This window comes from Poecilia latipinna, unplaced genomic scaffold (assembly GCF_001443285.1).
Source record: "Poecilia latipinna isolate Pla-1442-1.1 unplaced genomic scaffold, P_latipinna-1.0 Scaffold1131, whole genome shotgun sequence".
In the NCBI taxonomy this organism is placed as follows: domain Eukaryota; kingdom Metazoa; phylum Chordata; class Actinopteri; order Cyprinodontiformes; family Poeciliidae; genus Poecilia; species Poecilia latipinna.
Genome location: NW_015113747.1, coordinates 151,980 through 166,071, shown reverse-complemented (window position 1 = coordinate 166,071; position 14,092 = coordinate 151,980). Strand labels below are relative to the sequence as shown.

General features: G+C 35.9%; 1 protein-coding gene across 1 annotated transcript in view; it reads right to left on the bottom strand.

Annotated features, from left to right (window-relative positions):
* The window catches only part of grid2 (glutamate receptor, ionotropic, delta 2), a 179,552-nt gene that overhangs the window by 37,001 nt on the left and 128,459 nt on the right, over positions 1-14,092 (bottom strand). Inside the window, exon 11 of the mRNA XM_015052766.1 lies at positions 10,142-10,308. Coding sequence (XP_014908252.1) covers positions 10,142-10,308 — 167 coding nt within the window. The remainder of the gene's footprint in view (positions 1-10,141; positions 10,309-14,092) is intronic.

Sequence of the window (14,092 nt, the reverse complement as noted above, 5' to 3'; positions counted from 1 at the left end):
TCTTTGTGGATTGTTGAATGATAGAACTTTATACAAATGAATGTGAAAATAATGAGCCCATAAAAAAATATTTATGTATTAGAAATTCTCGAACAACATTAATTATTTAAAGTTTAATATGTGTAGTGGTCTACACTTACTTTTATACACTAAACATAAAAACATAAAAAAAAAACCTCAATCCACAGTCAAACAGCACATAGCCATCTTACACTGCAATTAAATAAAGAAAATAAGAGACATAGATAAGTAAGGAAAAGAAAATAAAACCCTGAAAAAAAGATCAATACTCAAGTCAATACTTCGTTGGCATCATGGGGTGACAAAAAGCAGCTCAGCAAGTAAAGCAAAAAGTCGCTTTTCTTGCAACGGATCTATGGGAAACATTTCTTCAAGAAAGATTCTGTTTTCTGATACAGCTCCAGGATGTCAATTATTCTCTTAACACAATATAATAGAAAGGCACCACGCACTTTACAGGAATATTCACAACAGTGCGACACAAACTGTGGGCGACTAAGTTAAACTCTGCTGCACAAAGAAAGAGCAGCACAGTAAGCAGCTCTCACAATCCAGAGGAACGACTACTGCTGCTCTCTTCACTGGCCATATGTGTTCACATAATGACTTGTGGCACAATTATATAATCTATACCTGTTTTTAAATGAAAGCCACATAAACACATAGGATTAACAAGTAGAATAATTTCAAACAAAGCTCAAAAATTCATAGTTCCCACACAGTTTCCAAGTACAAGTATGTTTTTTTTCCGGACTGAAACGAGCAGAGTTCTTTGATTTAATCAAATGATTTATGTATAAACAAAAATTGTCATAATCCTTTCACTGTAGCCATTTCATCTTAGCCTTAACATTTTTTTCTTCAGGTTATCTTTCAAAGATACCTGCGTTCACTGAAACCTGCAAAGACACTGTTAGCTCAAATCTCAGACTCTTAACTATGATGTCAAAATACATCATATTAATGCATTTATGTGTTGAAAAGCCCTTAGCTGTTTTTAGACTTTCACTACTACCAACACTCTATTTTGTCACCACTTACTTGAGTTAAGAGTACACGATAAGCTATGAAACTGGAAAGCCCTGTTCAACAGATTCCATTTCCACATGGGCAGAGGCAACGTAAAAAAAATTATTTATTTCCGGGTCAGCAGATTCAAGTCAGTTTTCTTCAATCTTGTACATTTTGCAAAGAGAGCTTATTCAATTCATTAAATCTTATTTAAAGGTTTGCAATAACCAAACTTTCAGAAGGAAGTCTATCAGGGGTTATTTTAACCGTTACTGACAATTTCATCTTTACGAGACTTTCTAATACAACAGCTTGCCAAGCAACTGAAAGCATCACAAACAAATAGCTTATGATCTATATACTGTGTCTTCATTGAGACTCACAACACCTAAATTTCCCTTCAAAGCAGGCTTTAGTAGAGAAGTGCTTTCATATTAGTGACAGATCGCTTACTGAATTCATGGTGTGAAGAGGAAATGAAATCAACACATGAGTGAGCTGGGGCTGCAGAAGGAACAATGAAGACGGTATGAATGCATGCCTTGATCTGAGGCTGAAATGAAGGCTAGTCAAGACATATTAAAAGTGAAGGCGATGGAAATGAATGTTTGTTGTTATTGTACACACATTTGCACCCGGTCTCTCGATTTCACGTCCATAAAGTAAAGAGACTGATAAAGTCGAGGAATTCCGTAAAACCTGTAAGTGCATCAAATCCAGGCAAAATCGTGGGAAGATACCGACATGAAATCCAAAATCAAAAATGTAAAAATAAAACCAAAACAATCTTTTCAGATAAATGTTTTGAATGTGTTTTTGATTAAATATTACCCTCGGCTTATTCTCAGATAATAAAGAGTAAATCCACTCTGGCTTCCTGAAGGTTCAAATCCCTTCACTATGTCAGGAAATTAAATCCCACAGTCCAAAGCCCCTTTTTTACACAATCACTGGGTTTTACATTGTTCTGATGGGAACTGAACATGTCAGTGTCATATGTGAATGACTTCAAAGATGCTTTTGTCATAAAAGCATTTTGAAGTCTAGTGTGAACATTTCTCATCACAAATAGTGTCATGCTGTGAAAAGAAAACAGTAACATTATAAGGGTATTTGTAAGATGTATTTTCTAACTTGTTTTTGATTTGAAACATTTTTAATTATCCTAGTGATGGAAAAAATAATAATTCTGAAAGATTCTTAACTGAATGAAAAGAGATGGAAATGTCTAAAAGGCAGAGTGAGAGAAGCTATTTTAATACTTTATCAATGATCAAACTTACAATAGAAGACTAGATCAAGCTTAAAGAAAGAAAACAAGATCATTCTGTCCCAGAATCCTTTGAGCTTTTTCTTTCAAAGTGACACCTTGTGCAAATTACCTAAATAATTTGGGCATAGATTCCTTAGAATTTGCTCAAATGAACCATTTAGGATAATGAGAGACGTCTGTTGAGGAGAACCATCTACTGAAACCATAACTTTTGGAGTTTTTTTTTTTTACTACTGAAATATACAAACATGCATATAAAACACTGTGAAACGGTATTTATCAGATTTCTTTAGTTTTTTTTTCTTTCATTCTTTTCTCAAACTTAAATGTTTTTGGTCATCAAACCCATATTCTATATTATAATAAAAACTTTACGAAAAAAAAAATATAAAGTCATTAAACAAAATCTAAGAATTTAACAATAATTTGAAAAAAAAGATGTTCAAACCAAAATGGCCCTGGTTTGAAACAAGAATTGTCCCCTAAACCCAACACTTGGTTGTATACTTTGCAACAACTGCCATAGAAACTTTGAGATAAGTCACAGTGAGCACTTTCCATCACTGCAGAAAATATTTATCCTACTTTTTTGTTATAAGTCAATCACATTGTAGATTATACCTCAGTATCTTTATGTCTTTATCTGACTTAACTCATGGATTTTACCTAAACTGCTCCGAGAAGCATTTGTTATGTTTTTGGTTTGAGCCGGTCAGAGGTGAAAATGCTTGTGTCGTCAGGAATATTGTCCTTCACACTGGTGCAGAATTAGATTTAAGGGACAATTACTTTATCGTGTTTGGATAGCTTTTGCCGTTAATACCATCATTTAAAAATGACATTTTGTATTTACTCAAAGCACTGTATCTCATCCTATTCTTGTTCTCTGTTCCCTTTTAATCCAATTTATGGTAGAACAAAGCATGGAAGCAGTCCAAGAGGTCAAAAATACCAGCGACCTCTCCTGAGAAACCTTCATTTATTGCCCTTGTCTTTGGGGATTATTAAGCATCATTAACATTCAAACAAGGTACATTTTATTACCAAAAGTGCTTTAAGTCCATGCTGAAACACGTGCAATACTCTCAGATCCACCAGTGGGTCTGAGTGAACTGTCCAGTTGGGTAACACCAGGGATACCAGTTTTGAACATCTGACATAACCAAGTTGCTGCAGGGGTACTGACTTCTAAGAGGTTAATTTCTCAGATAACAGTAAGCATGGACATTATAATCTCACAGTAATAGTAAAAGATTTAGGTAATAAAGATTTGCATTGGCAATTCCTTTGACCTGAATAACTCTAAAGGTAAATAACTGAATTCTGACTTTTGCAAAGATCCTTCTACAATCACTAATTTGCTAGTAAACAACAATACCAAAAGATGAGGCATTAAAATTTGCTTGAACATAGATAGTCTCTGTAGGGTGTTTGAAAAAAATACCCTGGGATGCATTAAAAAAAAAAGGCAGTGCACTCCCATAATGGCGTTTGCTCCTCCACGACAAGACTTAAATTTATAGTGGAGGTACAGAAACCTCCTGCATAAAACGGTAAATATGAAGACTGTAAGGAAACATTCTTCTTCTTATATTTGTTACCGCCAAATAATGTCGACATCAACATATAAGATGGAAGTGCGAGAGGAATCAACTAAAAATGCTACCGGTTTAAAAGATTGATAAAGCCATTAATGCTTTGTACCCAATGTGTGAAAAGGGCTAAACAATCTAACATAATTTCTTGGGAGTGAAAATCGCCTCTGGTGTGTGCTCACCACCGCAATCTACCCTGTGGCCCCCAAGGTGTGATTTATCTGTGTTTGTGACAGAGATTTGTCACTGTAGTAATCGTCATTTGGCCCCTCAAGCATGCCACAGAACATGCTCTGCCATGGTCCCCACAGAAATACAGCATATTGTGGCTCTATTTTAGAACCATTCAGCCATCAGCCCTCAAGCTGATAGCGGAACGCTCGCTTTCAGCCAGGTAATGAAACAACAATATATCTCTTGGAGAGCGGGACCAAAATCAAACAATGGACATGACGCCCTCTGCTTAGCACTCAACTGTGCAATAGGAAATGAAAACAAAATAATATTAATATAACAATGAGCTTGCTATTAATTTTATCTGAGCTTTTTATTGGTATTTGTTCGCAAACTGAATTCCGTGCACTCTCTAGACTCCTAAGCATTTACACACTGGTTTCTCTTCCATGATCACACATAAAAGGCATTGCCATCTTGTAACTGAAGATTAAAACATGCTCCAAAAGTGCAATAAAATACATGGCCAACAACACCTCAAGATGTCCATCTGCTGGGGATTTGATCTTACGTTTCAAATTTTCATATCAATGCCTGCCAACAAGCAGACACAAAAATAATGCATTCCCCTGAAAGGATTTTTTTTTTTTTAATCTTGCCCCTTCAGCACTTCAAAACAACTTGTCAGTAGCTGTCAGTTTAAATTAGCGGAGCGGCCCTCTATGGCACTGTTTTCTGACTCTGGTAAATCTGCAGGCTGTCTCCATCAATCATGGAGCAGGACACACACACACACACACACACACACACCAACACACACACACAAAAAAAAACCTCTCACACACAGAATCATGAACACACTGGCCCACTGCTGACAAATGCTGGCAGATTTGCACACACGCACATACAAAAACACAAATGTGAAGTGCTGCTGCACTTCAGCTACAGCAATGGAACTTCACAGCAAACAAAGCGTTTGAAAACGATAAAGTTGAAGCAGTCTGTCTGTTTCTACAGATGCTGCCCTACTCATGTTCTCTTTAAAGTGTCAAAGCAAATAAGTTATTTTTCATCTTTGATATTATCCCTGGGGATGTGCACCAAACACTCTTCAAGTATGCAGAGCACACACACACACGCACGCACGCACGCACGCACGCACACACACACACAGTGATGCACACTTCAAGTATGCATAGCACACACACCGACGTAAACATGTAGAGTAAATATTCCTCAGAAGTTGCAGAGATTCTCCCCAGGTATACCAGCCAATCACTCTGTATTTACACCATTGCAGCCTCAAGAAATCTACTACCTGCAAAATATGAAGTAGGCCTCACTTTCCCAATCAGACAGACCTGATCAGATACAGCAGGCATTGAAAGGACAGCTGAGTGTTAGGTAAGGTCAGGTAAGAATAGATGCACTGGACCTCATAAATTGTCGGGTGGCATCCAAGTTCAGGCAAAGTTACACAGAGCAAGGCTGGACGATATGGTTGAAAAATGTTTTTAAGAGTTACATACAAGTGGATATCGATAATTATTAGTTTTTTGTGTTAAAAATCTGAAATGCTGCCAAACCAGTGACGTGATCTTTCCCGTTTTATCCAGTTTTCTCTTGAGCGGTTGTATTAATTTTCTCCTTTCACTTCTCACTGATGCTTCTTATTTTTAAGCACAAGTTACTCAACAAGTTGTTGCTAGATAACCAAAGAGTGAGTGAAGCTGTAATCTTAGGTTACTTCACTTGGTCAGGTTTAGAGTCATGTACATACTTTTTTGAGTTTAGCAAATGGCTGCAAAGAAACAAAGAGTGAAAAATTTAAACGGGTCTGAATACTTTCTGTACCCGCTGTCCATAAAAAGATTTTTTGATTAACTATCGAAATGAAATGAAATTATGTGGGGTTTTTTTTTTTTTTTTTTTTCATTAAGTTGTTTTCAAACTGACAGGCAAGATAACTATTTAAGGATTTTTCTGACTCAACTTTTGAAAATTGGTTCAGGGAGATTTAGACAACACTTTTAGAAATGCATTTGTCATCACATCTCTGATGTTATTAAAAAATATTTGGGATGTGCCGAGGATTCTCAATGCCACAACGTCATCATCAGTGTAAAGTAGGAAACATGCCATCCTTGGACTGAAATATGAGTATGACATCGACAAGGACCAGTGCTGCTACAAATACATGGCGTGGAAAATACATGAATGTAAGGAAAAGTTTAAATGCAAAAATGGAGATGGGAGTTGATTTAAAAATGACACCAAGTAAAATCTTTCTGCAATGCAATAAGTCAAGGAGATACAACAAAATATAATTCAAACTGTGCATTAGAATCATTAAAATATTACAAAATAGATAATAAAACAACCATTATTAAATTGTATAAGATAATAGACAAATAGCAAGCAGCTAAACACAAGTTTAATATCAGGAACAGGAAGCAATAAGTGACTTTAAAACTACAAAAGAATGTGTAGTTTTTATGGGGGAGAATACTGTCCAAAACATAAATAATATATTTGCTTTCATCTAGGAACCAATATGGCGGCCTGAGAGATGTGGCCTGCTTATTTAAGCAATTCTTGCTCCTGACTCGAGTCAATTCTGTCCTGTTTTGTAAGCCTCGTACATCCTGCACCGCACATCCCTGTTTTTAAATTCCGCTTTTAGCAGATAAAAGTGATACCACAGAGAATGTTCAACAGATCAAAATCATGCGCATCTCAAATCTGTAGATAACGCAGCCTGTCTGATGTGATATACAGAGGCCTGTGTTGCAGTTCCACAACATTTCCCTTCGGTGTTATGGCTCCATCACAGCAGTCTGCACTTTCTGTTTCCTACGGAGGCCATTATTGACTGCATGATAATCCGCAATTTAATGGTTTCCCTCTTTCCAAAGTGAAGCAAAAAAACGAATAAAAATAAAAGAAGAAAATATGACGTATTGAATCATGACACGTTCTGCCAAAACAAAACCACAAAGTGTTGTATTAAAAACCAAAAAGATGAAAGAAATCTTTTATTTTTGTATGATTAAACACAAAATACAAATGATTAAATATAAACATTTGAGTTTTATTTGAGCTGCCAATAAGTGCTTCCAGATAATACTTTCAACCTGATCTAGATGTGTTATTTATGCATTGCCACCATCTGAAAGGTGTTGATGTGGATGGAGGGCTGAATGTAGTCCACCAACATCACAGAGAAATAAAAGGGTAAGACAGAACTGTGGAACAACTGGAATTTATTAAAACAATAAACCAAAGCAAAGAAAGCAGCAGCTGAACAGCTGCTTAAAAAAGCTCAACAGTCTGGTTCATAAACTCTGATTGTTCTCCAGCTTAAATCTAATCCGAGGAGAAATACGTTATTCAGTAGAATCAGCTGCAGATATGCTGATAATGATGAACTAAAACTTTGCTTGTATTTGAAGCCCTACAAGCATTTGGACAGAGCAAGACGACGGCAGCACACAGTTCGGTTACAGAGTGTTGAATAAAGTGAATAAAATGATCCAGGGTCTGTGGTTGTGAAAATATGATCTGAAAGTACCTTATAGGATCCTTCTGGACATTACTTGAAAGGGAATTGCTCTGAACACAGTTAGCACAAGAATTATTGAATTGTCAGCCTGATATTATCATGTTATCAATCAATCACTTTTGGGAACTCAGGTCCAGCAGGACTTGCTGTCGGTCCATCTTTGGGCTCTTTAAAATAATTTCCACTGTGCTTATTTTTGAGCCGTTTCTGTTCACAGGTAAAGATAATGTTTTGCTTAAGCAACTCATCCTTCTGGTTGCTGTTTACAATGTCTTTATCAGTGTCGATTAGCTTTGTTTTTACAATTTTTAAGGCTGGTACCAAGTTAGTGGAACGTGGTTGATACCGAGTATATTATCAACCACATTTGAGGTAAACTCAAAACTATATGAATACCATTACGAAGTTTTGAATATCCTGGGTGTAGGCATTGTATTACAATTTTAGAAAATTGTGCTACAGCATGAAAAGAATATATAATATTCCTCTTTAAGCAAACACTTAACTGAATTCGGAGGTCTTTTAAAAATAATTATTTATTCATTATGAAATCATATGTTCTGCTTATATATAAAATCACAATTGGTTAGGAAAATACCTCACAGTATAATTAACCGTTCCTTAATTGTTTGATTAACACAAAACCAAATGAATGAGACATCAAGAAGTCTCAAGATTTGCTATGATTGGACCACAGAAGACAACCAAATATGAAATGTTTCTCTCCATGGAGCAAAGGCACAGACTGCAAATATAATTCCTTCTAAACCTCAATGCTGTGCTTCAGTAATCGGTGTAATAGAGAATGTCAGGATGACAGATCTGAAAGAGAAACAAAGCAATTATACATCCACAACAATATTCTCCCCCGATAATTCTACCCTGTTTTACTCTGAAGCATTAGGTCTAAGTAAGGACACAGTTTGAACCTGCCTTCCCAAGAGAAAGACATTACAACAGTAATAAAAGTAAATTGCAAACATGGCTTGCTAATTAATTGCTTGTTTATTTTAATAAAAGTCATGATAGGCAATATTCTGAAGTGCAATGCTTCATTAGATATGGAGCTATTAAGAGACCTGGACATTCATGCATTCCCATATTTTGGCCCATGCAATCAGATATACTCAAGTCTTACATACAGATATTCACAAGCACTCATAAAAACATTGCTGTCTGTTTTACGTAATGTAACTTTCACAAGTGTAATGAGGATATCAGCCATATTTCCCCATTCATGTTGAAGTGATCTTAAACGTGATTGCGTACAAAGCCAGCACGACTCTCGGTTGAGAAGTAGGCGATCCTTGTGGGGCCCCTTACAGTAATAACTGCACCTGCTGAGGATGCAGTCTGGCGGCATGGTTTCATGTTGCAGTGTGACATTAAAGATTAATGCAAACTGACAAACAAGGAATTCCTCCAGATTTTGAGGAGCAAAACACAATTGCTGAGAGGAAATGAGTGAATGACCTTTGTGTACCGGCTGCAAAAATTACCATACTTCCTTGTTTTCATGAGGGAATAGGAAGATAATGAATAAATGAATAAATTCAGTTGCTGTGTTGATCGAAGAGACAGACCAGACTTTGTGTTGGCCCAAACAAAGTAAACAACTGGGAGCAGCTTGAATATTTGAAACATTTGAATCAATTGTCCCAAATCACTACATAAGTCGTAAGGGCATTCATCATCGTGAGGTCAAGATCTTATTTCCCTCAGAAGAAAAAAGCCAACAATTTCCTTAAAGCAAACAGTTGTGACAATCTATTGTTGATTTTCTTCTGAGGCTAACTTGTCACATTAGCTTAAGCTCAGTGTCAAGTATTGGTGCTTAACAGCAGTTTTACTGTTTCTTGGAAGACAGATTTATGACCAATTCTGATTTTTCACTGAGCAACTGACCAATCGGACAAAAACGTCTGGCAGCGCTAAGGGCCACATTTATATTGGGCTTCTGTTTTTCTATTCCAAGCTTTTTCAGATGACAAAAACTAGAGTTCTGTTTTGTTTAAAAAGCCATTTTACAAGCGTATGATTTCTCTTTATCTTTACCCTTAACCTGTCTAAAGAGGTCCAAATTTCAACCGGAGACTGATTGACTGACTCCATGGATGGATGGATGGATGGATGGATGGATGGATGGATGGATGGATGGAAAACAGACAACTGAAAAGAAGTCTGAAGATATTAATATTTTGCATATTCTCTTCTGAACATTAATATAAAACATGTTAAATTGAATCTACACATTCAGAGTGCATTGAATCCCTGTTTGCAGGAGTGGCCAATTTCTTCACTAAAATAGATCAAGCGAAGCAGGAAAATGAAAATGCATTATTCATAACTTATTAGTGTACTTCTGAACCTTAAAGTAAAAGGACTGGGATAAAGAGCATGAAACAAAACACCTCAATCAATGCACATTTAATCAATTCACTTTAATAACAAATGGAACAGGGGCATAGATGTTGCTAGGATGTTGTTTACTGCTATGTCTCTTACCTCTGGGAGAAAATGTCCCTGTAGGGGCTGCCGTGCTGCATGGCGATACCATATCCACGGTCTGGCGCGTTGCTGCTTACAGTGTAGAATGAACAATCCTCATCATTATTGGCCACGTACTCCAGCACTGCTGCATCCCACACAAAGCCAAAGCGGCCATATTTCACCTTAATGAAAGGGAAACAGAAGAAAGAAGACATTCTTCTTTAGCAGGAATCCTATAGAGTATCTGAGTTATTCTGGTAGTTAATTTAAAACATTTTTGTTTGCAAAGTCATGGTTACATACATTAAGCAGCGAGAAGTCTGCTAGTACTAATTTCCTCCAATACCGAGAGACTTCCTAATCGCTTTCGATCAGTGATTTTGTTGTCTGAGTAATATTACACCCTGACTCCCCTCTTTATGTGGTGTGGACCAGTGCGTTTAACAGAGATCCAACTTTATTGTTCCACATTCTTGTAACTTTAGATGTATGTGATATAAACAGCCTTGTTTATCACTCACTATGAAGCCAAGTTTGGGATCCTTTTCGCATTTTATGCAGGGAACATTTCCATGCTGTCAGTGTGTTTAGTCCTAGTGTGCGATTGTTGTTGAGAAAGCCATAAAGGACTTAAAATGGGAATCACGTCTTAGTTCAGTTGAGGTGCTTGCCGTTAACACATCCTGTAGTTAACATTCAACAGAGTAATATTTTTTTCTACAAGAACAAAAATATGGAAACAGGAGAGGCTGTGATATTCTCATGAAAACACCTTTGATACTTCAAACAGTGATAAATACAGCAGCCAGACACAGAAAGATACACACAGACTCACACGTACACACAATTTTTTCATAATACATTATTTTGGACTTGGTGTGTCATTAACTTTAATGGTGCTTTATAAAATTTTCAAACCCATCTGTGTTTTAGCGTGTGTGTTTGTGTGTTGCCTCACTTGGCTCATACGTGATGACTAATGTCCGAGGGCTGACAAGGCCTTCTGATTGGGTGATTTCACAGCTTTAAGTCTGCTGCAGTATGCGTGTGTGTATGTGTGTGTACACACGTCTTCAACATTTTGCTGCAGGATATCAAAAGGGATCATATTACTCTTTACAGCTTTGAAAAGAAAGAGAAGAGCACTGCTATTAGCTGTGAAGAATGCTTTCATGCCTTCCATTTATTGCTGCTGAATTAAAAAAAAAAAAAAACAGGTTTTGCAAAACAGAAATTAGTAAAAACGTGTACTTAAATTTCATAATATGAAATATAAGGAACACTTTTGTTTACTAAATTTAAATGAAATGGCCTAAAAAATATATTGTGAGTTTTATGTGTGGTTATTTCTGTGGCATGACTCACAATTTTGACATGAAAAAATATTGCAATTACACTTACAGGGACATCTTTCATTTTAATAATACTATAAATTAAGGTTGAAATAAATAAAATCTGACTTTCTTGATAAAGCACACTCATGATGAGCAATAAGGTCACGGTAAATATTAACAGAGACTTCACTGTTATAAAAGCTTCAGATCAGTTAAATTAAAAGCAATATATGAATTGTTGACCCTTTGATTATTTTTTCCCATTTTTCATAATAAAGAAAGGAGATCCTATAGACAAGAATAATATAGAAATGTGCGTTAAAGTCACTTCTAAGTTAAAACTTGCATCAGACTATGTAACTCTGGCAAACAAGACTCCCAAGACTACTCTTCCTTTTTTTTTCCATTGCATTGGGACTGCACATTATAACTCAGTATGTTTACATGCCTGTTATGTTTTCATGTTATTATTTTCATATTGTAGTATAGCAAGGAACTTTTATTATATTAGACTGTCCAACTTTCAGTGTTTGCAGTACTTGTTTTCATAGACTGCTCATGGTACCTCAGCTCACTTTGGTCACTTTCATCACCATCATGCTGCTTCAGTATTTGTTATGTGTACATATGGGCAGCTATTCTTGGTCTTATTTACAAAGTGTTATCATTTTATCTGAGACATATGTGTGCTTGAGGTCCTTATCTCAATACTCCCAAATGTTTTGAATGTTTTACTGGCTACAATTTGTAATTAAATTGACATAAGTCTAAAATAACCATAAGTCTTTCATTTCACTTTACCATCAGTCTAAAACAGTCTTGTATAAATACTTATCTGGAAGGGTGCATCACTTAGTTAAAAATTCCTTTTTTTAAAGAGTCCGCTTTGAATTTTAATGAACAAGAGCAAATGTAGTCTTGCTTTCGTTCTTTTTTTTTTGTTACAATTTCACATGTTCAACCTGTTTAAAGTTCAGCTGCTAGACTTTTAGTAACTATAACATTAATCCATTACTGGTGCATATAAAATGGTCTCCAGGTAACCATACAATAAGAAAGGCTACAGACAGGAATAGTAGTTGACAGCATAACTGAAAGCAAAAACATTTTTAGTTTGAATCTCATTTAGCTCCCTTTTCAGCCCTTTTCTCTCAAAAACAGTATTCTTCATGCTATGCTCTCCCTGATGCAGAAACAACGTAGAATTATATACCAAATTTTGTTCCAATTTTGGCAAATCTAGTTCTGATTTAAAAGACTCATCGTCCCCTTTTTGGAATCGGTAAGATAAAATGATTTTCATGTGGCTTTAACACATTTATATAATGTCATATGTTTATTATTTTACTATAATTATTCCTTTTATATCCTGCTGATCCTAAATCTGTTATAACGCAAAATATGTTTTGGCTTGACAGCTAGACTGATCCAGTTTTTCTTATCAAAAATAAATCTATATCACCATCAACATCAACATGAGCAAAATCCTGAGCAGTTATCCCAACTAAGAGCATTGTGGTGAAGTAGGTGAAGGAAAATGTGGTTACCTGCAGCAGTGCTTCATAAACAGAGAGAAAATGCATGCAAATAGGGAGTATTGATTTCATACATTAGAACAACTACTCTACATACACAGCATCACCTAAATATTGACTTAACTTTGATTAATTACTGAACACAACAATCACAGCTGGGGTGGCACTATAAAAATGATATCCTGAAGGCCATTTTTCTTTTGTGGTGCAGCAAATCAACAAATACTTTGTAAAATAATCATACATGACACAAGGGGAGGGACAGGAAAATTACATATGAACTATGCTATTTAAGTTCTCCAGTTGAAGTTAATCTGACAGGTGATCCTTCCCCTAACTCAGGGTTAAACAAATTGCTTTACATGTTTATGCAGTGCATTTTTATATAATATATCCTTCAATTTCCTATATAATATTTAACACATTTTAACATTTTTGGGATATATATGCTTTCTTTTGTTAAGGGTTCTTCACTTTTGGGTAAGGAGAATTACTAACCATACCTATAGTTTGGTAATGACAGAACTGGTCTAATTTAATGAACAAAACATGCTCACACAAAACACATCCTGTTAATAACTTTTAGGAATGTGAACGTTATTCAGTCGTGTGAACTCATCTGAGACAAACACCTACCATAAACCCCTGTGACCTCCTTCAAGCTAGTGGGCGGCAGTTCACTTATGTTGACTTAAATAATTAAAGAGCGAGAGAGAAAGGGACAGTAAACGTTGCAAGGGAGTGCAAGGAAGTCAGACAGCTTGTGAAGACAACAGGTTTGCTTTCCAGACCATTTATTATCACTGTAAGAAGTTATCTTTTCATCACACACACACACACACACACACACACACACACACACACACACACACACACACACACATATAAGTATGTATTTTTTATTTTTTATTTTTGCAAGAAAGATTGCAAAAGGTTTCAAAATGTCCTCATTTTCCAGACTAATGTAAAAACAAGGGTATGTCTGCCTGCAAGGCACTTCATTGTGCTACTGTAGTTAAGGTTATTTTCTGCTGCATTACTGAATCACAGTCACACAACCAGACTGTCAAACATCAATCTAAACATTAGACAGGGAT